This window comes from Dipodomys spectabilis, unplaced genomic scaffold, assembly GCF_019054845.1.
Source record: "Dipodomys spectabilis isolate Male_0828 unplaced genomic scaffold, ASM1905484v1 ptg000082l, whole genome shotgun sequence".
Lineage (NCBI taxonomy): Eukaryota > Metazoa > Chordata > Mammalia > Rodentia > Heteromyidae > Dipodomys > Dipodomys spectabilis.
In genome coordinates this window covers 4749987-4763091 of record NW_024870759.1, presented here as the reverse complement: position 1 = coordinate 4763091, position 13105 = coordinate 4749987, and the positions used below count along the sequence as shown (strand labels likewise).

Here is a 13105-nt window from a genome sequence, read left to right as displayed (position 1 = left end):
TCTTTAAATATAAGATCATGTCATCTGCAAAGAGGGAGAGTTTTATTTCTTCTTTCCCTATTTGGATCCCCTTTATGTCTGCATCTTGTCTTATTGCTGTAGCTAAGCATTCTAATACTGGATTGAAGAGAAGTGGAGAGAGTGGGCATCCTTGTCTTGTTCCTGAGTTAAGAGGAAATGGCTTTAGTTTTTCACCATTAAGTATAATGCTGGCTGTAGGTTTGTCATATACAGCCTTTATTGTATTGAGGAATGTTCAAGGGATTCCTAATTCTTCCAAAACCTTCATCGTAAAGGGGTGTTGGATCTTGTCGAATGCTTTTTCTGCATCTATTGAGATAACCATGTGGTTCTTATTCTTGCTCCTGTTGATGTGATCAATAATATTAATTGATTTGCGTATATTGAACCAGCTTTGCATCCCTGAAATGAATCCTGTTTGATCGTGGTGTATGATTTTTTAGATGAATTGTTGAAGTCGATTGGCCAAAATTTTGTTGTGAAGTTTTGCATCAATGTTCATCAAAGAAATGGGTCTATAGTTCTCTTTCTTTGATGAGTCCGTGCCTGGTTTTGGAATGAGGGTTATGCTGGCTTCATAGAATGTGCTAGGTAGTGAACTTTCTCTTTCGATTTTATTGAAGAGTTGGAGGAGTATTGGTGTGAGCTCTGCTTTGAAGGCCTTGTAAAATTCCGCTGTGAAACCATGTGGTCCTGGACTTTTCTTAGCTGGGAGGTCTCTTATTGCTGTTTCTATTTCAATGCTTGATAGGGGCCTGTTAAGGTGGTTTAACTCATCTTGGTTTAGTTTTGGCATGTCAATATTTGCTAGGAAAAGGTCCATTTCTGTCAAGTTGTCAAATTTATTAGCGTAAAGTTTTGAGAAGTATTCCCTTATAATGTTCTGAATCTTGGTTCTTTCCATGATGTTTCCATTCTCATCTCTGAGTTTATTTATTTGGGTGTGTTCTCTTCTTTTTCTGATAAGATTTGCTAAGGGTCTGTCAATTTTGTTAAGTTTTTCGAAGAACCAACTCTTTGTTCTGTTGATTCTTTCTATAGTTTTTTTGGATTCTAATTCATTTAATTCTGATTTAATTTTAATTATTTCTTTCCATCTACTGGATTGGGGTTTATCTTGCGGCTCTTTTTCAAGGAGGTTTAGCTTTGTCATTAAATTGTTGGTTTCAGATCTCTCCAATTTGTTGATGTAGGAGCTCAGAGCTATAAACTTGCCTCTGAGTACTGCCTTTGCTGTGTCCCAGAGGAGCTGGTAATTTGTGTGTTCATTTTTGTTGAATAGCATGAACATTTGAATTTCCTTTCTAATCTCTTCCATGACCCACTCGTGATTCAGCAGTGTGTTGTTTAGCCTCCATGTGATACCGGACTTTATTTGGTGGCTTTTGGTGTTGAGTTCTAATTTTATTCTCTTGTGGTCAGAGAGAATGCAAGGTATAACTTCAATGTTTCTGAATTTAGACAAGTTTGCTTTGTGGCCTAAAATGTGGTCTATTTTAGAAAATGTTCCATGTGCTGCTGAGAAAAACGTGTATTCTGATGCTGCTGGGTGAAATGTTCGGTAGATGTCTGTAAAATCTAGTTGATCTATGCAGCTGTTTAGATCTGCGGTTTCTCTGTTGAGTTTTTGCCGGGTTGATCTATCTAGTGGGGAGAGTGGTGTGTTAAAATCCCCAACAATTAATGTCTTTGGATCTATATGGGATTTGAGGGAAAGTAGTGTTTCTTGGATAAATTTGGGTGCTCCATTGTTTGGCGAATAGATATTTAGAATTGTAATATCCTCCTGAAGGAGAGATCCCTTAATTAGTATGTAGCGACCTTCTTTATCTCTTCTCACAAATTTTAATTTGAAGTCTATTTTATCTGATATTAGGATCGCAACTCCTGCCTGTTTATGGGGGCCGTTTGCTTGGTAGATTTTGTTCCAGCCTTTAACATTGAAAAATGTGTTTGTTTTTACGGGCAAGATGTGACTCCTGAAGGCAGCAGATAGAAGGGTCTTGTTTTTTAATCCAACTAGACAGTCTATGTTGCTTAATTGGAGAGTTCAGTCCGTTAACGTTAAGAGATAGGACTGAGAGGTATTTGGGAGTTCCTGCCATGTTTTCTACCTTCTTGGGGGTTGCGAAAACTGGGTTCTTCTTATGGTTCTTGGATTCTCAGTTTGGGTGCTGTTTCTTGGCCTTTATTGTGGTCTTGTTGGTTTTCTATGTGTAGGACATCTTTAAGAATCTTTTGTAGGGCTGGTTTGGTGGAGATGTATTGTTTCAATTTTTTTTGCTATAGAAGGTTTTTATTTGGCCTTCAGTTATGAAGGAGAGTTTAGCTGGGTACAGTATTCTTGGTTGATAGTTGTTTGTTTTTAGGGCATGGCATACATCATTCCAGGCTCTTCTTGCTTTGATTGTCTCTGCTGAGAAATCTGAGGTGGTTCTAATTGGTTTCCCTTTATAGGTGATTAATCTTTTCTCCTTGACAGCTTTAAGGATCTTTTCCTTGGTCTGAGTTGATCCTGTGTGGATTATAATGTGGCGGTGGGATGTCCTATTCTGGTCTGGTCTATTTGGGGTTCTAAAAGCTTCTTGTATCTGAATAGGCTTATCTTTTTGCATGTTTGGGAAGTTCTCTGCTAGGATCCTGTTGAACAAATTTCCTAGACCATTAACTTCTGTTTCTAGGTACTCCTCTACACCCATTATCCTTAGATTAGGCCTTCTGATGGTGTCTTCCAAGTGTTGGATAGATCTATCATATTTCTTGGACTTGTCTTGGATGGTTGTATGTTCTTTCTCTATAATATCTAGGCTGTCTTCAATCCCTGAGATTTGATCTTCTGCATGGTCTAACCTGCTGTCAAGACTTTCTACTTTGTTTTTTATCTCTTTTCCTTCTAATTGGTCAGCTTTGATGGCTTCAAATTCTTTGTTGAAGCTTTGTTTTAGATCTTGTATGAACTTCTTTACTTCCTTAATTTGGTGTTCAGTGTTCTAAGCATATTTTCTACCACAGAGGCGCTATTGGGCCCCTTATTTTTAATGTGTAAGTGTCTAGGAAAGTCACATATTGTTCAAAAGGCACTCATCAATGCCTCACCTTCCTACTCTGTTAGTTTCCATTGCTTTGCATGAGTTCTGGGAGTGAAGAAGACTTCATTAAATCTTGTATGGTCTATTCTTAGGAGGTACTTGTCAGGAAGATTAGATGGACCAAAATCCCACTGGGAACAGATTGCTTATACTTGGTCAGTTTAGACTGGTTTTTGTGTTCAAGGGAAGATGACAGTGAACTTCTCCAGAAGAGTGAGAAGTGGTAGTGGGTTGTGTCAATCTCTCTCTCTCTCTCTCTCTCTCTCTCTCTCTCTCTCTCTCTCTCTCTCTCTCTCTCCAAGGAAGGGAACCCAGAGGTGCATTTATGTCCTTAGCACCTCAAGATTTTTTAAAATCGCCTGCAACTAAGTGTTCAACATTTTACCCCCAAATAATGGATCCTTTAAACTCTACAAAATCTTTACCTCAAACAACCTGAGATTTGTTAACTTTCAGTAACAGATGACTGTCTATAAATATTTTTATTGTACATAGGATGTTGTGAGAATTTATTTAATCTGCCTGATTAAATGGCTTCTTTTAAAATGTGATATATATATATATATATATATATATAAATATATATATATGTAATGGAATTCTATGCCTCCATCAGAAAGAATGATATCGCCCCATTTGTTAGGAAATGGAAAGACTTGGAAAAAATTATATTAAGTGAAGTAAGCCAGGCCCAAAGAAACATAGGTCTTATGGTTTCCCTTATTTGCAATAACTAGTATATGTCTGAGACAAGCAGAAAAGTTCAAAAGCTATGTACGTATGACCTGATAAGATGATGTTAAGTGAAATGAACCCAAAGATAGGGACACACGTGGTTTTTTTCTTTCTTGCTATTCCTAATGTATTTATAATGTATTATGTGAGTTTTTTGTTTCTTTGTATGTTCCTCCCCCATAGTACAACCCCTGTTTTCACTGTATTTGATGTCAGTACCCTGCATCTTGCATATACACTTCTCTAGCTTGGGGAGGGGAGAGAAAAAACAAAATGCTTAAATAGGGATACAGGTTGACCCATTGTAACAATGAGATGTACAAGACACTGTGTTGAAAAAGGAACTTTACAATTTAGGTGGGGAGGGAGAAGGCGGGAAGTGTAGTTGTGGAGGTGGGAAGGAAGGGAGGGTAGGGGAATAACAAAGGAGGAAGTATAACAATGCTTGATAGGAAATGTACTCATATAACTGTAACCCCTCTGTACAGTTTTTTTTAAAGAGTCTCATGGACTTTCCTGCCCGGGCTGGCTTTGAACCACTATCCTCAGATCTCAGCCTCCTGAGTACCTAGTATTACAGCTGTGAGCCAGCTTTGGGAGAAGCACAATGCCTGGGTGCAGTGGTATTTGCCTATCATCCACAGAGACATGGGGAGGCATAAGTAGGAGGATCACAAAACATTACCTGAAAAATAATCTGTACAAAAAGGAGGGCAACAAGGCTATCTACAAATTCAATGCGATACCTATCAAAATTCCAACGTCATTCTTCAAGGAAATAGAAGAGGCAATCCAAAAATTCATATGGAACAATAAAAGACCCCGAATAGCAAAAACGCTCCTCAACAGAAAGAACACTGCTGGAGGAATATCAATACCAAATTTCAAACTCTACTATAAAGCCATAGTAATCAAAACAGCTTGGTACTGGCACAAGAACAGACCTCAGGACCAATGGAATAGAATTGAAAACCCAGAAATGAACCTACAGACCTATAGCCATCTAATCTTCGATAAGGGAGCTAAAAAAAAATAGAATGGAAGAAAGACAGCCTCTTCAGTAAATGGTGCTGGCAAAATTGGTAACTACTTGTAGAAAACTAAAGTCTAGATCCTTATATATCACCCTGCACCAGAATCAACTCCAAAAGGATCAAAGACCTCGGAGTCAAAGCAGACACTCTGAAAACATTACAGCATGGAATAGAAGAAACCCTAGGTCTCCTTGGCTCCGGCCGAAATTTTCTTTTTTTTTTTTTTTTTTGTCGGTTTTGGGGCTTGAACTCTGGGCCTGGGCGCTGTCCCTCAGCTCTTCAGCTCAAGGCGAGTGCTCTACCACTTGAGCTACAGCGCCACTTCCGGTTTTCTGGTGGTTTATTGGAGCTAGAAGTCTCACGGTCTCTCCTGCCCGGGCTGGCTTTGAACCGCGATCCTCAGATCTCAGCCTCCTGAGTAGCTAGGATTATAGGCGTGAGCCACTGACGCCCGGCTAGGCCGAAATTTTCTTACTAGAGACCCAGAAACACAACAAATCAAAGAAAGGTTGGACAAATGGGATTGCATGAAGCTGCAGAGCTTCTGCATGGCAAAGGACATAGCTAGCAAGATCAATAGAAAGCCCACGGATTGGGAGAAGATCTTCACTAGCCATACAACGGACAAGGGTCTCATATCTAAAATATACTTCGAACTCAAAAAATTAAACCACCCAACAATAAATCCTCAAAGAAACAACTGCCCAATAAATAAGTGGGCGAAAGACTTAAAGAGAAGCTTCTCTGAAGAAGAAAGAAGGATGGCCAATAGACACATGAAGAAATGTTCAACATCCCTAGCCATAAAAGAAATGCAAATCAAAACAACATTGAGATACCACCTCACCCCAATTGGAATGGCTATAATCAAGAACTCTAACAACAACAGATGCTGGAGGGGATGTGGACAGAAGGGAACCTTACTGCATTGTTGGTGGGAGTGTGAACTTGTTCAACCACTTTGGAAAGTAGTATGGAGGATCCTCAAAAGACTCCACATAGAGCTCCCCTATGACCCAGCAATCCCACTTTTGGGCATTTACCCAAATGTTTACAAACAAGACCACACTAAAGCTACCAGCATAACTATGTTTATTGCAGCATTATTTACCATAGCTAAGATATGGAACCAACCCAGATGCCCCTCAGTAGATGAATGGATTAAGAAAATGTGGTATATATACACAGTGGAATTCTATGCCTCCATCAGAAAGAATGACATTGCCCCATTTGTTAGGAAATGGAAAAGCTTGGAAAAAATTATATTAAGTGAAGTAAGCCAAGCCCAAAGAAACATAGGTCCCATGGTTTCCCTTATTTGCAATATCTAGTATATGTATGAGTCAAGCGGAAAAGGTCAGATAATGTGATGTTAGGAAAATGAACCCTTAGATATGTATTTAAATGTTTTTTTTTCTTTCATGCATTTGTTTCTAATGCATTTATAAGATTATTTCTTTGTTGCTTTGTATGTCCCTGCCCCACAGTATAACCCCTGCTTTCACTATATTTGATGTTGGTACAATCTGGAGGAGAAGGGGAAAAACAAGTCGTTTAAGGATAACTGTGGACCAGTTACAACAATGAGAAGTACAAGTTGTCATGTTGAAATCGAACTTTACAACTTTGGTGGGGGGGGAAGATGGGGGGGGGTGAGGGGAGGCTGCGAAGGGATGTGAAGGGTAAACAAAGGAGGAGGCTGCAATGCTTGATAAGAAATGTACTCATTATCTTGTCCATGTAATTGTAACCCCTCTGTACAGTGTGTTCACAATAAAAAATAAAAATTAAAAAAAAAGGAGGGCAAGGCTGGGCATTGGTGGCTCATGCCTGTCATCATAGCTACTCAGGAGGATGAGATCTGAGGATCACGGTTTAAAGCCAGCCTAGGCAGGAAAGTCCCTGAAACTCTTATCTCTAATTAACCATCAGAAAACCGGAAGTGGCACTGTGGCTCAAGTGGTAGAGCATTCACCTTGAACTGAAGAGCTCAGGGACAGCACCCAGACCCAGAGCTCAGGTCCCATGACCCCCCCCCCCAAAAAAAGGGGGATGGGGGCTAAAAGCATGGCTCAAGTGATAGGTACCTGCCAAGCAAGCACAGGATCCCAAGTTTAAACCCTGGTACCTGCAACAAACAAACAAAATGTTAAATTGTATAAACCTTCAAAGAAAATCACTAATTTGGTTACTTAGTGCAAGTATGAAATCTTTTAAATTTGAATGTAGAAAAAGCTCCTACCCCTAAGGTTCATCATCACCTCAAGCCTGTGATCCAAATTTCTGTGCTAAGTACAGTCAGAAAAAGCTTTCACTTGCCATTTGTTTTAATCACCTCTCTTTTACTGAGGGTAAAATTTGAAGTGGTAGTAGGTAAGTAAGTATAGAAAGAAATACAAATAAACAAATTCTTCTGTGGAGTCTATCACAGAAAAAGCAGAACCAAGATTTCCAATTAAGCTAATTATATAAAATTAGATATTTTTACTATTTGAAGTATTGTTTGTGTAGTTAAAAGTTAAAGTTATAAGTTAAAAGCTTATGAAGAAACCACAAGCTTGATGGAAACAATTTTATAATGATATGTGTGGCTTAGTGTATACTACTGTTGTGATTATATTTTGATTTTATTATTTGGAGTTAGTAACTTTCTATACTGGCTTACATTTGTGCTATTGTTTCTGTTCAGATTTTGCAATGTCTCGGCACTGTGATAAAGGTTTTTCTTATGATTAATAGGCATTGAGCTATAGTTTTATTAAAATGATTTGTAGCATGAAATTTACTTGGGCATATTTCTTTTATATTCTACTTTGAAAAGAAATTACTGGAAATTTAAGTAGAGTCAGAGTTATTGAAGGGCCTCTATCAGGCTACTTCAGCTTTCTTTAGTGACTTAACTGATTGGCTTTCTGATTCCTAGTGTTTAAACATCCATTTAATTAAAAGATACTTTTTATTAGCTATGTAATTTGGATAATCTTCATATCTTTTTAGCTAGTTACCCATTCCAAAAGATGTGATAAAATTGTGTAGAGTTGAAATGTTTTTAGTCTTTTCTATCCATGTACTATACTTTTCTCAGTGTTCATCATATAAATTATTTATGTTTAATGTCTAGTCTCCCTGTCTTGAAGCTATCTGCGCTTGACACAATTTGCACTCAGTACCTGCTGAATGGATTAATTAGTGAATAAACGACAGCTCCTTGTTTATAAGCTTTGTGGATTTCTTATAATCCAAATATTCATGTAATTCTTGGATAATAGCCATTTTCATTACATTTTTGCAGATTGCCAGCCACAGTGGCTATGTGCAGATTGACTGGAAGAGAGTTGAAAAAGATGTAAATAAAGCAAAAAGACAGATTAAGAAACGAGCAAATAAAGCAGCACCTGAAATCAACAACATAATTGAAGAAGTAAGACAGTATTTCATTTTGGATTTGTTCTTGCTGTTGTTAATGGATCTCAGTAGAAAATATAACTGGGGATTGCCTTCTTTTAAATAAAATGGTGTTTTCTAGAGTGCTAGGTAGACACTGTGATCAAGCCACCATTTAAATCAGTCATATTTTGATGTTAGACATAGGTTTCCCCCTGCCTGTCTCCTACCCATTTGGATCTGCATGTAAAAGCTGGCAACATTATTCTCCTAAAAGCTTTCCTCTCCTTTTCTAAATGTTTATAAGTGTGTGTGTGTGTGTGTGTGTGTGTGTGTGTGTGTAAGGAAAACTTTTTTCTTGAGGCAGATAGTTTGAAAATATATATTTTGTTTCAATTAACATTATTAATATATTAGTTATATATGGTTAATACATATATTATGTGTATTTTGCCTCTTTATCCCTTGTGTTCTTTTTAGAATTGAATGTACTCTTGGCTTTCCTTTTTTTTTGTAATCCTCCCTTCAACATTTTATTGAAAAAATTTTCAATCAGTTGAAAAGTTGAAAGACAAAGTGAATACCCAAGTACCCTTCACATATTTACTAAATTATTCATGTTCTGTTGCATTTGCTTTATCTGTATATGAATAAAATTTACTCCTTTTTTGCCAAATTATCTCCCCACATATCTACCAAGAATATAGATATTCTCTTACACAACTACAAGTACTATTATTAATCCAAATAATTTAACATGATACAATTTTTTCTAATATATGCTTCCTATTAAAATTTTCTTTCTGGGGCTGGGAAGGTGGATCAGTGGTAGAGTGTTTTCCTTGCATGCATGAAGCCCTAGGTTTGATTCTGAGCACCACATAAGCAGAAAAAGTCAGGAATGGCACTGTGGCTCAAGTGATAGAGTGCCTGCCTTGAGCTGAAGAGCTGAGGGACAGCACCCAGTCTGAGTTCAGGTCCCACAACCAAAAACAATTTTCCCTCAGAATATCTTTTATGTCCTTGTTTCACAACCAAGATTTGTGTATTGTATTTGTCATTTCTCTCCAGAGCAGGGATGGGGAATAGTTAGCTAGAGGGCCTTTGAAATCATTTGGTATACAATAAGCAAATGAGCAGACATGTATGCCTTTTGTATGCTTCTCATCTGCTCAAGACTGCCTGCCTGTGTTGGTAATTTTGTTTGTTTATTTGTGCTGGTACTAGGGCTTGAACTCCAGGCCTTACATTCACACTTGGCTTTTCTCTTCAAGACTGGCCTTCTACCACTTGAGCCACACCTCCACTTCCAACTGTTTGCTGGTTAATTGGAAGTAGCCTCAGATTTGTCTGCCAAGGCTGGTTTAGAACTGTGATCCTTAGATCTCAACCTCCTGAGGAGCTAGGATTACAGCCATGAGCCAACATTACCTGACTCGTACTGATAATTTTATGTGGCCTATGAAATGATATTATAAATATCCAAATGGCCCTTGGCAGAAAAAAGGCTTCCCACCCTTCCCTAGAGTTTCCTTTTTAAACAGTTCTCTTATTTGAAGTCCTCTTTCCCCTTCCCCTTCCCCTTCCCCTTCCCCTTCCTTTTCCCCTTCCCCTTCCCTTTCCCCTTCCCCTTCCCCTTCCCTTTCCCCTTCCCCTTCCCCTTCCCTTTCCCCTTCCCCTTCCCCTTCCCTTTCCCCTTCCCGGTCTCTCTCTTTCCTCCCCTTTTTCTATTTTTGATTGTTTGCTAAGCAGAACCTTTTATAGTCTGACTTATTTTCCTCTCTCTCTTTTGTTTTTGTTTTGTGCAGTTCTAGGGCTTGAACTCAAGGCCTGCTGTCCCTGAGATTTTGTGCTCAAGGCTAGTGCTCTACCACTTAAGCCACAGTGTTACTTCCAACTATTTTTTGTGCTTAATTGGAGATAAGAATTTTGTAGACTTTCCTTCCCAGTTTGTCTTCCAACTTTGACCTGAGATCTCAGCCTCCTGAGTAGCTATTACAGGCATGAGCTACTGGCACCCTGCTCTTTTTGTCTTTTTTTTTTTTAAAAAGACTTTATTAGTATGTATTACTTATATAAGCAGAGTTTCATTGTGATTTTTTTCTATACATGCAGACAGTATATCCCATCAACCTCACCCCCTCTTGAATTTTTCTAATAGCTTTCTCATGATTTTGTCAAAATGATTTATTATTGTAGACTTTTTACTGGCAAAATGAACTATTAAATATCATTTTGCTGGTATGGCGATTTATTAACTCATATGTATTAGTAGCTTGATGAGTGGACATTTTATATCTGTCCTATATTCAGATTTCTTTTTACTTGGAAGATTTTTGCTACACAGATATCTATTGTCTTAGTAGCCAACAAGGGTATGGGACCTGATTGTGGTCTCTGGGTCCTTCAGTTTGTGAAAGACAGATCTGGAATCTTTTGTGGTTTGGTGCTAGCAGTAGTAGGTTAAAAACTTTTAGATGACTATTAAATTAAGGTAAATAACTGTGAATGTTTAGCTTCAGATTCAATCATTAGAGTATTTTTGAAATTTGTGTATTTTTGTTGTGATAAAGCATATGTAACAAAATTTGCTATATTTTAACCATGTTTTTATGTTCAGGAACATCAAACACATTCACTCTTCTCTACGATTGTTAATGCCATCAATTTGTAGAATTTTTATTTATTTATTAATTTATTTTTGGTGGTACTAGGGTTTGAAGTGAGGGCCTTGCATTCACTAGGCAAGTTCCCTACCACCTAAGCCACAACCCTTCACCTTAATTTTTGTCATTTCAAACAAACTTGATTTCCGTTAAATACTAATTCCTACAAATGTCCCTTCTTTTTTGGCTTTAGTAACATCCATTCTGCTTTCTGACTCTGTATTTGATAATATATAAGTAGTAGTATTCATATGTTCTTTAAAAAAATTCTCTTAAAGTAGTATCTTAAGGTTCATCCACATTGTAGCATAATTAAGAGTATTCTTGTTGAAATTTACTTTGCTTTGTTTTAGGCAACAGAATTTATCAAGCAGAACATTGTGATATCCAGTGGATTTGTGGGAGGCTTTTTGCTAGGCCTTGCATCTTAAGGACATGAATGTTCTACCTTAGTGGATCCAACTGTGAGAAGAAAAGTGGTGGCCACTGGGTGATCTCTCAACAGAACTTGCCACCAGTCTCCAGAGTGAGGAGAAATAACTAGCTGGACAATACCAAATTCACAATTTAACATTTTGCCATCTGAAGTTTGGCAAACTAGTATCCGCTGTAAAACAACCTGTGTGGTATGTGAACCATAGTATTCTTGAGCAAAACATGGCTTTTAATCAGGTATTTCATTTAATTTGCATTTGTTTAGAACTGGCTATAAAATATTACTATTGGATGTAGATGATACATATAGTGAGAGGAAATCTATTGCTTTTATTGCCCAATGAATATGATCCTCTTTTTAAGTTGTTCTTCATTGTGCTTTCTTGTGTATGATCAGTAATTAAAATTTGTCCTTACAGTTTTCTTTTTGTAAAAAACAAACAAACAAACTGAAGAACCTTTTGTGGAAGGCTTTACGAATAGAATGATTAAAGATAGCAATTAGACTTTAGATTTTTTTTTTTTTGCTGTATTTCTTACTTTGCTCATACAATAATTGTATATGTGAAAGAAGATTTTTCTGAGGAAGTAGTGCATGTCTAAAGCTCTTTTTCTTTTATTGTCTATTTTAAAATATCTTTTTGTATGTTACCTTCTATTATATATATATATATATATTTGTCCTAGTAGCCTTGGCAGAGCTAATTATTTTGTGAGTATATATACTTGACTCATTGATTTATTTTATGAACTTCAAGTGCACCGCATTTTTCATTTCCAAAACTCCTTTGGCCCTTCATCGTGAAGAAACAATTGCTTTGAACTACTTAGTAGTATATTATAAATTTGTTATCTGAAGAATCATTATTTTCTGTATAGTCATGAAATTGTAGCCTAAGCAGAATTGTCTCTTGATCAAGTCTGAAATGTAAGAGTAAGGCTTTCAGGCTTTGGTAGCATTATGTTGGTTGAGCACTAGACCAGTTTACTGGTTTTTCAGGACCAACATCACACTCCCTCAGAGCCTTCTTTGCCTCCCCTCCTGCCTCCCTCAAAAAAAAAAAGCTTTCTATATTGTTAGTTTTGTCTGTATACCTCTAGGTGGGAAATGGGACTAACAGCAAAACCATGTAGATTGAAGTTTTCAGATTTGAAAGACTACAGATATTCAGATCATCCATCTCTTTTTGATAGAATGTTCCCATGATGTGTTCTCTATATTGTAAACATAGTATGTTTCATACTTTCAATACTGGTACAGGCTGTGTACTTGCATTATCATGAGACTCTAAAATTGAATGTGGAATCCATCTTTAATTTCTTGCTTTATTCTCATTAGTGCCTCAATATGATGCTAAATAAAACTCAGAGTTTCTTAATATGAAGTGCTTTTGCTTATAAAGACTTGCTTTTAATTCTTTGAGCTTTTCTCTGTTTCTACCTAACCAACCTTTCTTTATATGGCTATGGAATTAAATGGAAAAAAGTGTGGTCAGGGCATGTTAGATGGAACCTCACCCAGATTCAGTGAGCCACACCTGAGTGATCCAATATGGTGAGGAAAACCACTTTAAGGAGATCCAGGCACCATTTTTCATTCTAAGAATATTTATACTGTCTAGGTTGTGTGTGTGTGTGTGTGTGTGTGTGTGTGTGTGTGTGTGTTAGTCCTGGGGCTTAAACTCAGGGTCTTGCTGCTGTCTCTGAGCACCAAGAGTGGTGTTCTACCACTTGAGCCAGA

General features: G+C 37.4%; 1 protein-coding gene across 1 annotated transcript in view; it reads left to right on the top strand.

The window, feature by feature from the left end:
• Fundc1 (FUN14 domain containing 1) overlaps positions 1 to 12749 on the top strand; it is a 29431-nt gene extending 16682 nt beyond the window's left edge. Inside the window, exons 4-5 of the mRNA XM_042683649.1 lie at positions 8172 to 8300; positions 11283 to 12749. Of these exons, the coding sequence (XP_042539583.1) occupies positions 8172 to 8300; positions 11283 to 11360 (207 nt within the window). The 3' untranslated portion in view covers positions 11361 to 12749. The remainder of the gene's footprint in view (positions 1 to 8171; positions 8301 to 11282) is intronic.
• The last annotated feature ends 356 nt before the right edge of the window (positions 12750 to 13105 follow it).